Here is a 14,798-nt window from a genome sequence, read left to right on the forward strand (position 1 = left end):
CTGCTGTTTACTCCATCAGTGGAAAAACAGAGACCAGGAGAGATGCCCACAGGGCAATGTGTACCTGTCTCCCAGCCCGGCCAGATCACCAGCTCAAAACAGAATAAGTTTATAGTGTTCTTCTGTTCAGCTCATTTCTTCAGGGAATAAACAAAAGAAATCATTTAATTCTAATTGCACTGATATTGAAATCAATAGCTTTGAGTTTTACTAACTCAATATCTACTTAACCTATTAACATTATACAATTAATTATCGGGAGCTTAATTTTAAGAACTACCTATATAGTAATTAACAAAAAAAAATTAATGAATTACTAAGAACAAAGCTTATAGAAATTCATTTTCCGTTTACCAGCTTTGAAGCAATACAACTCTTTTCCAGATTAAGTGGGTGGCTCTGAAAAGAGCCTTTGGGTTCTCGAGGTGATCGGTCGGGGAGCGAAGAGGCGTTCAGCCGCCGAAGCCGTAGAGGGTGCGTCCCTGGCGCTTGAGGGCGTAGACCACGTCCATGGCCGTGACCGTCTTCCTCTTGGCGTGCTCGGTGTAGGTGACGGCGTCGCGGATCACGTTCTCCAGGAAGACCTTCAGCACGCCGCGCGTCTCCTCGTAGATGAGCCCCGAGATGCGCTTCACGCCGCCGCGCCGAGCCAGGCGCCGGATGGCCGGCTTGGTGATGCCCTGGATGTTGTCGCGCAGCACCTTGCGGTGGCGCTTGGCGCCCCCCTTGCCGAGCCCCTTCCCGCCCTTGCCTCTGCCGGACATGCTGCCGTCGCTCAGCCCCGAAGAAGGAGTATGACCGGAGCGGGGCGGTGCGGCGGCTTTTATGCGGTGGGAGCCGACCTGGTTGGGGACTGCAGCGACGAGGGCGGGGTTCCCGCCAGTTCTTTCTGCCTCCGTCACAGCGGGATGGAGCATCGCCTGCCGTTACCTGCTAAACAGTGCTGTAGGGTCTGCGAAGTAAACAAAACATTAACCTCCCCCCCCCCCCAAAAAATAAATCCCAACGTCGTACATGTTCGTAACAACTGGAAAGGTTTTTTCCTCCTCCTTGGATTTGTATAAACCCATTTGCTGTGCATATGTGTCTGTATTGCATTTTCTTGAAATGACCGAGGTGTCTTTGAATTACTGTAAATTCTCATTATTTTCATGCTAGTTTTCACTAACTGCTTTGCTCTATTTGTATTCAAAGTTCTATAAACTTTCAGGATTGTTAATATTTTGAAATCTCTTACTGGCTTTAGGGAATTTTCCACAATATCTGTGCTGTCAGGCTTTCTAATATATTTGGTTTGTATTTTGCTTTCCATGTCCCATTTAAGAAATGGGAAGATTGATTCTCTCTTCCCATAATTACATAACCAATTTTTGATGTAAGCACATATTAACCAGTAGGTGGAATAGAATCTCTTTTATATTATTACCTTTATATTAGATTGTGACTTTTCTTAATTTTGCTCCATTGGAGTTACTGCTGTGGGGATTTTTCCTTAGTTTTTACAAAATATGCTTTAGTATAACTGTAGATTTAAATTTCTGCTACATTATTTAGCAAGAAAATCACCTTTCTTTTGTCCTGCAGATCAAGCTTTTCAATCTTTATCTGTTGTTTTATGGGTCCAAATCTCTAGTGGATACAGACAAGATTCTGAACTGGTATTTATGAAAGTAAGGAGCAATCCTTGTCTAAGGATGTTACAAATGTCACCTTATAAGAACATCCTGAGCTGGAATAACTACTGGACTAACACATAAAGATTGGTTTCTTTTTTTTTTTCTGGGGAAAAAAAAGGTGGGGGTGTTATAATTTTATTTTCTTCTGTCCTTTTATGTAGGAAATGGAAACATAATTTCTACATACTCTTTTAAACTGTGCCATGTTAGAACATATGCTAAGTAGTTTTTCTCTATTGTGGTACTAAACTGGGAAGGAGTATCTTCCCTCAGTCTATTTAATAATGATGGAATTCCATTCCATCATAAAATCAAAGGACTGTTTTGCTCTCTACGGTCATATTAAAAGCTTAAAAGAGGAGCTCGTTATCCTCTCATCTCGACTATTGTTTCTAATACTGTCCCTAGATGTTTTCATGGTCAATATCAAATCTATGTCTTTTTCAGTGTCAGTGTTTGGGGGGAGAGGGGGAGTTGTGTTTTTTTTTTCAGAAGGTGATGACAAATACGATTTAGATGAAAATTTTCTTCTCCCTAAGTAGTCTGCATCACTTCAGAAAAGGAGTATATTAAGAAACATGGGAATGACCTTCGCTTTTCCCTTCTTCTAATATGAAGTAACCATCACTGAACTCTTCTAATCAGTTACTATTGTTCCCCTGGCAGAGGCATTCACAGCTTTTACCTCGGCTGTAGCAACTGTGCTTCCTGCTGCAGAGGTGCAGAGGAATGCATAGGTGTAATGGGGAGTCTCCTTAGATTTTTTCTAGTCCTAAGCATAACTCCTTTCTCTTCCTGTGAGGAGTGAACAAGTGAGCCGAGTATGATACTGGCGCTTAAAAAATGTATCATGCTTGCTACAGTTCTTGTTTATACAGAACTAACAGGTCACAAAACAGTAAACAAACTCAAGCCTTTTCTGCTGTAACTAGCCTAAAGAAGGATTCCAGAATAGTTTTGGGGGTTTTTTTTAATTATTACTTTCTTTTCTTCACTTACTAGTGCCTCACTAGCGGCAGAACACCAGATTTCAATACCCCTCCCTTTCTGCTCCCCAACCCCTGCCCATACTTACTAGTGACAGTGCTAAAGCAAGACCACTTAAAATGTTGTTCTTTTAGCACATGTGTAGATTAAACACAAATTCACAACAAGATGGAATCAAGCCAGATTTAATTCTGCGAGATAGAGGCAAATGGCTAAGCCTCTAGTGCACTGAGAATACATGCTGTCTATACTCATGATTTTTACACTCAGCTTTTGGTTTCCATTTGTAAGTTTTCAGCTACCTTGCTTATATTCTGGTTTTGCATCCTCTAGGTAATTAATTTGATAGTTTTTCATATGTGTTTAAAGTCTAGCACAATAAGATAGGGGTCCTGTAGGGTATTGTGCCTGTACTGATAACCTCAGGGTTATTAAATTATTAAATTATTAATTTAAATTAATTTAGTACTGACTTAAAAAACATAACTCATTAAATGCTCATAGAACTTCAGGCTTCAAGTTTTAGATCAATATTGGGCAAAAAATTACTGTCAGACACTATATTGTAAGAATATATGTGAATAAACTTCTGGAAAGGTATTAATATTTTTCAAATTAGTAGTTTTGAATTTTGTATGAGTATTGGACAGGTTTTCATATTCCTTGTGCTTTCCACTCATTGGCAGCTGGTGCTTCTTTCCCTACTCAAAATATTCTCTGCCACTTTCAAAGGAAAAATGGAATTGCAATCTGTCCTTTGTGAATGAGACACATTGCACAGACCCCTTCTTTGCGCTATTATCATGCTCCTGTGATCTGCCATGCTGAAAACATTGTAGATCTCATCTGGACTATCTGGGGGAAAGAAACAAACTGTTCCCTTGTACTGAAAACCTGGGCAGTTTTGACAGACCAGCACATCCCCACAGTGGAGGAGAGCTCAGAAGAGAAGGGCAAAAAGCAATGAGCTTGGGGAATAATGTACAGTAAAGAAAACTGCACTTATCTCAACACCAGGGACACTGGAGGGTTACCATGGTTTTAGGTAAGACAGCTGCACCAGTGAATCATCGGGTTCCCTCAGACAACTAACAAAGAATAACGTCCTCCTGAGCAAGCCAGACCAGCGTGACAGGGGAGCAGTGTATATGTGGCTCAGCCCAACACAAAATATAAAAACTGGACAACAAATCAAAGTTTGAAAAGAGCAATGGGCTTGAGATAGTTTCAACCAGCATATTCCTTCCCAGTGACTGGGGAGGCCCAGCATTGTGACGATAAGCATACAGAAACCAGTAAAGAGAATCGTGTTTGCGCTGTGATTCAGCTGTATATTGCAAATGCTATATTATGCTTGTGATGCGATTTCTCACTTCGCTAAATCAAAATCCCATGTAATGCCAAATATGCTCAACAAGGATATTTGATATTAAACATTAAACTCTCCTCATGCGTAATATCTAAAAGAACCTGGTCGGAGAGTATTGAACTCTGACAGTACAGAGATGTGGTCAGCTGGGACCTGTCTCTACACGTGGGTAAAACTGTAAACTGCACAAGATCTGACTTCTTTGGCATGCTTCAGGCTTCTAAATCTACCCCGGTGGTCCTCATTCTCTGTATACGCATGCCCACTTACCCTATCTTCAGTTCAGCATGTAAGCCATGCTACAAAGCTGTGCTTACTGAGATTGAGCAGCCCATGTGATTTTGGTAAGAAATATTTTAAGCACAGAAAACTTTTATCTTGAGGCTGAGGCCCAAGTCAATGTTTGCATGTGTGGATTTGCCACTTGGAAGGAACCTCCTGGAAGTAGCGTAGTTGCAGAATTGGTTTATGCTGCTTAAGTAAAGCTAGCAAACAATGTCACCTAATGTTTAAATATTGAAATGTTACAGCTATCAGCTTCCCAGTGTGTGGATCATACCCATCTATTTGATAGGTATGCCAAGAGATCTGGGGGGACTGTGATCATGAATTTAGTTTAATGATTGGTACTTTGATAACTAATTTCATCTCTCCCCTCCCCCTTCTCCACCAGATGAGACAGTCAGAGGTGGAGAGCCCCATTCTCATCTTTTTATTTAAAGGCTCCCCCTCAGTCAGAGATACAAAAGGTTGCGCTGCAGCCCTGGTTTGGACTGTTTCCAACCTTATTCTAGCTGCCAAGTCCAGAAATTACACAGGGACTGATAAATCAAGAAAAGACCTCTGTCAGCAGCCCGGGCTGACCTTTGAGGATGCAGTTTGCCTTGCACAGAGAGTGGCTTCTTACAGATCAGAAGATGATCCACACAGGGGTAAAATCTTCCAGAAATCATCTCGCTTCCCCTGCCCCATGCCAGCAGCGGGCAAGTACATGTTGTCTGAGTCACTGCTGTGTTGCTCTGCAAACCAGCAGGAGCTGAATGCAGTTTCCTCATGGAAAACAATGTCACAGGATTAGTCTCCAACAGCGGATCACAGGAAGGGACACTGCACACGCACTTCCGAAGGAATGTTGTACTTGGCAGGCACTGACACCGAGGCACTCACATGGTCCTGCCACCACTCACACCTCCTCCCTACCAGGCCAGATGTTTCAGGGTTCCTTTCAAAGCAAAGCTGTTTGTTAGAATCACAAAAATACACTTTCTGGGGTGTTTCTCTCACACAACAAGGTACCAGCTGTCAGGACAGCTGTTCAGGGCCAGCCTAGCATGCCTTTGGAGTAGAGAGTGTGGTGTGTCTCAGTCTACCTTATGCACAAGCTGCAGTCGTGCAGGCTCACTGAAGAGCTGGTACAGCTGAATAGGTCTACAAAGAAAGGCTGGAGGAACTCCAGGCTGGGGTGTTGGGAAGACAGTACGATAACCAGTTCCTCATGTGAAGCTGGTTTAGGACATGGGAAGGAAGGGACAGGTTCAATAACCTGCAACTGGGGGCAGGGGCATCCTTTTGCCTATGTTTTCCTCCCTTGGCTCTAGGCTTCCCCCAGGAAGACACCAAAGGACTTCTCCAACAAGTGCTCCAGGTGGTTTCCCAGGACCAGAGTGGCCCATGGAGCTCAGAGCTCTATAGCACACCATGCAAATCGGCTCCTGCATTCGAATAAGGGATGGCAAACAGCAAACCAGCTACTTGGCAACCCCAGCTGATGCTTGACTGCTTCTCTTAAATCCTTACTCCGCTTTCTAAACTGGCATTTGAAGCAGTGCAAGTCTCCTGATTCATTGACCGTTGATTAAGCTAGAAAGATGTATCATGAAAGCATAGTAAGCACAGTCTTTCTTGCACATCTGAGACTGATCAGCTCCTCTCCTTGCCTGGGCTCCTGCGGTAAGCTTACTGGGCAGTAAGTTTTGCTGTTGAACTCGGCCAACTCTTGCGGAGTTGTAAGCACTTAACAGCAGCTGAAGTACTGCCCTGCCCAAACAGCCTCTCTGGGGCATAGTTTTCCAAGTAATGAATCTACTGTGGGTATCCCTGTAGGAATGTATTGAATTTTGTCTTAGACTGTGTGTTTCTGGAGGAAGCCAAGTCTGGAAAATGGTGACGTGCGTTGTGTCGGTGTCTCCAGACACTACTGCTGTGCTTTGTCTTTGTTACAGTAATACTTGGTTAGAAAACCAAATACTTCGGTTGGAAACCCCAGCTGCTTACAGGGTTTTATTTATGCTAAGGCTCTGGACGCAGCAGCAGGCTTGCCTTTAAGGATGCAGCAGTTGAGAAAGCCACCGCAACGCCCGGGCCCTGTCCAGGTCAGACCAGTCGTTTCCCAGCCTGTGCCAATGCAAGTAGCTATTCTGCTTCAGATGCAGAACTTTGCACTTCTCTTTGACAAATTGTGCAAGATTTCTTTTGGCCCATACCTCAAGTTTATTAAAGTTCCTTTTAACTGAGTGTCTTACTTTTGACTCTGTCTACTCTTTTAATCTAATACCATCCACACATGCTAAGGCTACCTTCTCTCCTATCATCCAGGTCATTCCAGAAAACACCAAATGATATCAAGTATTCGGCCCAGAGGCATTCTTTTCTTTACTGGTTGCCCCCAGACACTAAGTTGTTAACTATAGCCCTTTGACCCTGTGCTACAGACAATTTTCAAACATCTAACAGCCTGCTGATCCTGCCCGTACTCCCTCAGATCCCAAATGAGAATGCTATGGAAGATGGTTCCAAAAATATTACTAAATGCAAAGTGTATTGCATCCAGCACTCCTCCCTTGCCTACACAGATACTCTCTAATCTATAGTTCTGTGATAATTACTAGTAATTAGACATCAGTCATTTTTGTTGCCCTCCACCCATCACGAAGAGTCAACAAAACCTATTTTATTTCTGATAGTTGCTTAGTCTCACTGATTCTTGGAGACCCTGCTATCTTCCCAAGTAAAATTTTCTACTCCATATTAGAAATTATTTCCTTGCTGCTAACTTGCTGCAGCAAAGAACATTAGTTCCTGTACTTCCTAGAATGTACACTGAGGAAAGATGACTTCCTTCCTCTTCATGCTTTAAGTGTTTGAGAAGAAACTTCGGTTTTTCAGCCTTCAATCTGAGTCAGGGAACTCCAACAATATGTGCCTTTCCATTATGGAATAGTTCCTAGACCTCTCTGCTAAGTACTGTTGCACCTTCCATGTATTCTCTTATTGTTCACTTCTCAGTACCTGAAGTTCAGTACTAAAAACTAGGCCTAAAACTCCAAGTGAGACTATACCATTCCTGACTACAGAGGAAGATCTTGTTCATCTGTCTTGCAGATGTTGTCATTGTGTTCCTTTCCTAACACCTAGTAACCGACTGTTGTTGATTCATTGTCAAGTTATAACTATAACCTGAAGATCCAGATCTACTCAGGTGCTAGTCAACTGTTACTGTCCAATATTTATAAAACTGCTATATTTCTTTCCAGGTGAAGTATCTTACACATTTTTGAAGACAGTGTCTCCAATTTATCAGGCATCTTTCAATACATAAACTGTCCTCCATCATTCTAGCATTTCTTTGCTTGTTGGTACCCATAGCACTTCTATACAGGCCCTGTAGGCTATAATTCAGATCATAAATAAAATTATACCAGGCCTAGGATTGGTCCCTGCAGAACTCTCTTTGACACAGCATTTTAATTTCATAGTTGACAATCATAAACATTTAAATATAACTTTCTACCCAGGGGGTGGGGGTGTGTGTGTGCTAGACCAAGTTTCCCTGATTATTAGTTTCACTTCTAATATTTTTCTAAAATGAAATAAAATGGAACAGAGAGAAAATCTGCAGTGTATCAGTCAGCTCTACAGAAGCATTGCATCCTCTGCTGAGACTCTTTCTAAAGTTAATTTTGGACCAAGCCAGTTAAACTCGGCTTTAATTTCTTCCCTTATGTCTTACAAAGCAATGTCTGTTTTGAGTGCTAAAAATTCGTGGGTTTATTCATATCTTCCTTGAAGTTGGTTGAACTGGTAATTAGTACAACTCGATATCAATGAGCTATTTCTTCCCCAGGGTGTGCTGAGTCTGTAAACCTGAGCAATGCATAAATCTGTAACCCAGAATGCCTTATTATGTGCTTAGTTCTTGCCCATATTCTTCAGATACCTTGAGAGTAACAGTGTGCCTGCGCAGGCTGGGCGCACAGCTGGGTCTACTGCATATCCCCACAGGTAAGCTTCCAGCATCCTATTTCCCTTCACTCAGCATGAAGGGCTAGAAGTACCTTTGATAGCTTAGGAAATGGCATCTACTAACACATACATCCTGAGTGACACTGAAGGGGTAGGACGTAGATTTTCTATACTGATGGCCTAGTTTCAATTTCTATCTCTGAATGAATCAGTATTTGCAATCTGACTCACAAAAAAAGAATTGTCATTTGACTGTTGTGCACCTGGAAGAATAGACAGCATGTAACATAGGTTCAGATATCACATTTCAATTTTTTCCAGGCACTCAGTGAGGGTTACGGGTAGGGTTACGTTTCCTCGCTTTTGCTTGCAGGTCCCTATATTTCTTTGTCTTTCTACATTTACCCGCTTCCTCTTTTTCTTCAACTGAAAATAATACCAAGTCAATTGGTCTACATAACATAGTAGAACAGAATCCTGCTTATAACTGGGATTCCTATGTGTAGTACTACTATTACTACTAATGATAATTCTCAGTCCCAGGGATGCATGGAGAGATGTAAAATTTGATTAAAAGAGGATCTCTGATCCAAAGGCTTTCAGAAGCTGGAAGGAATATTTTGATGCTTTAAGCTGTCATTTTCTGGACAGACAAGGAGATTTTGAGGCTGATTCATTAAAATGCACAGCCCTTCTTTTTTGCTGGTTGGCAAATACTTAGCAGGTATGTCAGGCAGGAGAGTCACCTCTCCCTACCTTTTAATCAACATGAATGTAGATTTTTTTTTTTTCTAGCGTGTCAGTTTTGCTGAGACTCTGACTAGCCTTAACAAGTCCTACAGTCATGGACAACATCATCACTGAGCCAAGTCAGGGTAGCCTAAACTGGTCTTGACAATCCTTGAAACTAAGGGCTGTGTGAGAGTTAATGTTTTTTGAAGCTAGCTTTATTTAACTACCAAAATTTAAAAAACAGCAGGAGTGCCATTCAGGGTTAATCACATAGGTTTCACAAAGTATCCTGGAGAGGTAGTATTTGCAAAACAGTACTGAGGGAAATGATAGTTTCCCTCCAATTAGCACTGGTGAGACCCATCTGGAGTGCTGGGTCCAGTTCTGGGCTCCCCAGTGCAACAGTGACATGGACATAAATGGAGTGAGACCAGCAAAGGGCCACAAAATGATTAAAGGACTGGATCATTTTTTGCAACAGGCTGCCCAGAGAAGATGTAGTGTCTCCGTGCTCTAGTTGACCTTTCTTTGAGCATGGAGGTAGGACCTACTGCATTAGGTATTCGTTAGATACCTTTTTTTAGGAGGTCTGATTGCCCTAACACTGAAATACTTGTCAGTATATTTTTGTTAGCTTAGTTGAAGTATGTATCTAAAAGGATACAGGCTTCTTTACTACTGACTGCCCTTTGACTTCTTGACTCTTCCCTACTATATAAACTTTACAATTGCTGAATCAGCTGTCAATATAGTTGCAGCATGCCAGAGACTTGACTAATGTCTTTTGACCTTGGTATTGTGTTTTTATTACTAATATTTAGAGTGATATACCTGAATGTCTGCAAAATCATTCTTTGTCAAGAAGATATCATGCTTCAATTAAAAGTTTGTAATTTCTCTGGGTCTTCACTAGGCTAACAATAGTAATTGTAACTAAATGAGTGCAGGCTTTCAGCTAAATTTGGCTAATCATCTTATCTGGATTGTTTCCTGCAGTCTGAATGTCTAATTTGCCTCTATTTGTCTAATGTCTATCTATTTCTCCTCCATGTGGAGCTTCTGTCTTGATAAGAAAAAAGTCAAGTCTTTTCTCTGCTATACAGTTTTCAGAGTGAGTTCTTGTGTTATCTGTGAACTATTTTTGTTTTGAAGATCCTTGCATTGGAAAATACACTGGCAATTTGTAGGATCTTCTGTAATCTGCAGTAGCACCTATATTGCTAGGCAAGGAAGGAAGCTGGGGCATGTCGTGTGATGATGCATGGAAAGAAGGTTCTGCTTTGGGGAAGTAAGATATGCATTTTAAGGAGGGATAAGAAATTGGTTTGAGGTCCTGAGTAGGAGATAAACAGAGCCTGCATTTGGACAGGATGCTTGGAAAGGAAAACCGGGAGAACTTTCAATCTTTGCTGTTTGATTGAAATTTAATATAAAAAGAATCATAATTAGATATTTGTCTCTTCACACGGAAACCGCAAACAATTTTTATTACCAGCTCACTCTCAAAATTTTTTTTCAAGTAATGTTGCTTGGCAGGAAGAAAAGTTCTCTGTCAGGTTGCAAAACTGTTCCATATTCTACCACTGATTTGCTAAGTTATGTGGTGAGATGCTCGCTTTGCTTTGTCTTTTTCTCTTATCTGTAAAACACCCCGGGCAATACCAATGCTATTTGTAAGGTAGATAGTGATTGATGTCTCTCAAAACTGAGAACTGTTATTTGATCCAGTGTTGCATTTAACAGCTATTTCCAGCAATGCAAACCTGAAAATTGTTCAAAGCTTCTGACAAGTTTATTTCATCCAATTAATTAGAAAATGTCATTGCTGGAGCCAGAGGGAGCGGAATAACCCTAGCAAAGCCTTCCCTTTTCACACCACCTCCTAGCTCTAAAGCCTTTCTCTTTAAAAAAAAGATCGCCTTTTGTAGAAATGGTTGGTAAGACTAGGAAAATTGTCACTGCTCAGAAGTAGGCCAGGAATAATTCTCTGTGCAGAGCAGAGCCAGTGTGATGGTTAAGGAATAGATACAACAAAGGATGCTGACACAAAATGCCGGAGGCCGGCTGCCAAGTCTTCCAGTGTCTCAGACTACTAGGGAAAAGCAAAGAGCTTCAGAAGTGCAGCTCAGAATAGGGAGCAGGGAACTGTTTAAAAGACACACAGATTTACACGGACACATCCAGAACTAAATGTGGGAGAAGTCCCAAATTCTGCTCTTCGAAATCCTCAGATAACAACCTTCTTCATCTGCTTTCCTTACAAAAACAGAGACCATCTTGTCCTTTTAAAACTTGTCACAGCGCAGGGACAGCAACCCCTGCGTGCTGTGGATGGAGGTCAAGCTGCGTAGGGAGCGAGCTCGGGGGGCTCCTCGCCCCTCTACTCCTACCTCCCGTCTGTATCTCGGATCTGCAGCGGTTTAGGGGGGACGGGAAGGAAATCTCTCCTCCTCCGGTGGACTGAGAACAGGTTTACAAAGAGCAAACTTGAAGGGAAACTTGCCCAGATGTGTGGACGAGAGGGATGGAGCTGGTGAAGAGGATTCCCCCCCCCGGGCCTACAACTGCACTCCTGCACCAGTGCGTACTGTCCACTCCCAGTTGCTCCCAGCTGCTTCCAGCTGCTCCCAGCTTCCTGACCAGTTTTGAGTGTAATAAACCGGACTCATAGAGCTCTAACTCCAAATCGTCAAAGCTACAGAGATCAAGGCACATTAAACTTATTTCAGCCCTTATTCCCAGAAAAATGTGCATTACAGAGAGCTGACAACTCTTCCCAGCTCTGTCTTTTGTATCACTTATGGTCTGATTCTGCTTTATGCCCATCTCCATTCACCTAACCTGGAAAATAAGCATAATGCCCTTATCTTGCCACAAGGAACTACCTTTTTACCTGTCAGGAACATATTCCTCCTATTCATTTGAGTTACCAGCCTGAGCGGTCAAACTCTATGGCTGCCATGGATTTGGTCTAGTTGCTTATGTGGGACCGACGTCACATTCACGAGAAGCGTGGCAGATTCCACAGCCCACTTCAGTATGCTTTTCACCCTGGTTTTTACTGTGCAGTACTGAAAAGCCCAATTTTTCCCTTTCTCTGGTTTTCCTTTCCTCTCCTTCAAAGTATTTGTTAGCTGGCCTACACACAGACACAACAAAATAAAAATAGAACTAAAAGAGAATATGAAAAACTGACAGTTCATTGTTTTCACTTTTGTTATTCTAATGTATTTCATTTATCCTTGCCATTTTAATCTATCTCATTTCACCTAAAACTACTTACTATTAAGTATAACTTAATTGTGTCTTCACCATTTAATGTATGAAAATAAATGCCAGGGCCTTTTGCAACATACTACCTGTCTTATAGAATCTCAAATTCATGTGTGCTAGAAGAGATGCTTCTTTGCTGACACAGTCCACTGGCGTTTTGCATGACAAGTTTTTACAAAGTACAATGGGGCAAAATATTAGGTTTGGGCTTAATTTGTTCTTTTCAATCAAGGAAAAGAAATCTGGCTGCTTTTTAATTAGAAGCCAGTCCAGGCTTTTGTCTTCTGATTTAATAAAAAATTATCCGAAACTATTCCTAGCAGTCCTTAAAAATTTAATTAATTTCTGTTGTCACTTTGTGAGGCTTAATAATTAAGTGGGATCATAATAATTAAAGCTGATTCTGATTTATGAGGATTGTCTGCAAATTATTTCAATAAATATCTGAGGGTTTGGATGAAAACCTAAATTGGCGAGTGTTTTCCTTTAAAGAAGAGAATGGCAGGTTTTATGAAACCTATGGGAAAAAAAAAGAAAAAAAAAGAAAAAAAACCCCAACAACTTGTGTCCAAATATTTATTGGTAAAATTGAAGCTGAAGCATTCTGTTCACGCAGGCCAAATTTCCACATTATTTAATTTATTTGAGAGAATCAAGGCTTCAGCAGGCTCCATTAATGTTTAAGTAGCATACTGTACATATTAGTGTATCTATACGTGATTGACATTTTTACCCTCTAAGTCTGCTTCTGACTTCCGTATGTCTTAAAGAATAATAGTATACACTACTGTAACCGAGAAAGCGTTAAACTAGCAGTTTATCCGGAATTTATATGCATTAACTAGGCATTGACAGCTTCATTTTGTAAACAGAGGCTATTTGTAAAAATATCAAAATCTTGCTGTTCACTTAGAGAACTCCGCAAAAAATGCAGAGCCCTGACAAGTTCCAGACACTTTTCAACAGTATATATATTCCTCTGAAGGTCTCTTATTTTCCCGAAACTCGAAATTCTGTAGAAATACTGTATCCTTAATAGTTAAAGATATGGTTAAGGGAGCCGATTCTTTATCCATATTCAAAGCTCAGCCATGAAATTGTGTTACTTCCTTCTCTTTGAAATCAATTTACGACAAAAATACCGAAGCTGCCCCCTCGGTTTCTCTCCCAATCTGGAGAAAAGCCCCTAAAGAATAAGCCTGCGTTACGGGGGAGACTTTTTATCTACGGGTTTTATTTTAATTTAGAAGGAAAAACAAAAGTTTGCCGTTGCCGGGGTCTCCCTGCCTTCACAACGCGGCGTTAAACACATCTTTTCTCTCTCATCTGGGGTCCCAACAGCAAGAAACTCCCCCGAATGAAAGTCCACCGTCTTCTCTTCGCTCCCCGAAGAAGCTGGGGCGATTTCGTGGCACGCATTTTACAAAAAATATGAATTTATAACTCCGAAGAAACACAGACTCGGAGGACGAAAAGCTCTTCCTGGCTAACAGTTAGGCGGGCTCTGCAAAGCACCAATCACAGATCACCGCTTCGCTATAAATTCAGGCATCGGGGTTACTGTAGCCCAATTACTTGCTTTTGATTAGGAAGGAGCCTCTGCAGCGATGTCGGAGACCGCTCCCGCCGCCGCGCCCGCCGTCGCGGCCCCCGCCGCCAAGGCCGCCGCCAAGAAGCCCAAGAAGGCGGCGGGCGGCTCCCGAGCCCGCAAGCCGGCGGGCCCCAGCGTCACCGAGCTGATCACCAAGGCCGTGTCTGCCTCCAAGGAGCGCAAGGGGCTCTCGCTCGCCGCGCTCAAGAAGGCGCTGGCCGCCGGCGGCTACGACGTGGAGAAGAACAACAGCCGCATCAAGCTGGGGCTCAAGAGCCTGGTCAGCAAGGGCACCCTGGTGCAGACCAAGGGCACCGGCGCCTCCGGCTCCTTCCGTCTCAGCAAAAAGCCCGGCGAGGTGAAGGAAAAAGCCCCCAAGAAGCGGGCAGCCGCCGCCAAGCCCAAGAAGCCGGCGGCCAAGAAGCCCGCCGGCGCCGCCAAGAAGCCCAAGAAGGCGGCGGCCGTGAAGAAGAGTCCCAAGAAAGCCAAGAAGCCGGCGGCTGCCGCGGCCAAGAAAGCGGCCAAGAGCCCCAAGAAGGCGACCAAGGCTGCCAAGCCCAAAAAAGCGGCGGCAGCGGCGAAGAGCCCGGCCAAGGCGAAGGCGGTGAAGCCCAAAGCAGCCAAGCCCAAGGCGGCCAAGCCCAAAGCGGCCAAGGCGAAGAAGGCGGCGCCCAAGAAGTGAAGTGTTCAAGTGGAAATACTTAAACCCAACGGCTCTTTTAAGAGCCACCCACTACTGTCCCCAAAAGGGCTGACACACTCCGTCATCGAGCTCCGTGCCTGCAGCAGAGCTACCCACACGCCACTATCTGCGTGGGACGTTCGTCTGTGGAGTGGATGGGACGCTAAACTTCCGGCCGTGATTACGCTATGACTTGGAAAAATAAAGTTTACATTCCCTGCGATAACGCTTTCTGAAGGCTGACTT

General features: G+C 42.9%; 2 protein-coding genes across 2 annotated transcripts; one reads left to right on the top strand and one right to left on the bottom strand.

Annotated features, from left to right (window-relative positions):
* Positions 1-329: 329 nt before the first annotated feature.
* On the bottom strand, positions 330-803 carry LOC138682451 (histone H4). The gene has a single exon (XM_069773281.1). It carries the CDS (start codon positions 762-764, stop codon positions 453-455), a length of 312 nt encoding a protein of 103 aa, XP_069629382.1. The 5' UTR covers positions 765-803; the 3' UTR covers positions 330-452.
* Positions 804-13,850: 13,047 nt separating this feature from the next.
* On the top strand, positions 13,851-14,778 carry LOC138682513 (histone H1.10). Its single transcript, XM_069773579.1, has one exon. It carries the CDS (start codon positions 13,887-13,889, stop codon positions 14,550-14,552), a length of 666 nt encoding a protein of 221 aa, XP_069629680.1. The 5' UTR covers positions 13,851-13,886; the 3' UTR covers positions 14,553-14,778.
* The last annotated feature ends 20 nt before the right edge of the window (positions 14,779-14,798 follow it).

This window comes from Haliaeetus albicilla, chromosome 28 (assembly GCF_947461875.1).
Source record: "Haliaeetus albicilla chromosome 28, bHalAlb1.1, whole genome shotgun sequence".
In the NCBI taxonomy this organism is placed as follows: Eukaryota; Metazoa; Chordata; class Aves; order Accipitriformes; family Accipitridae; genus Haliaeetus; species Haliaeetus albicilla.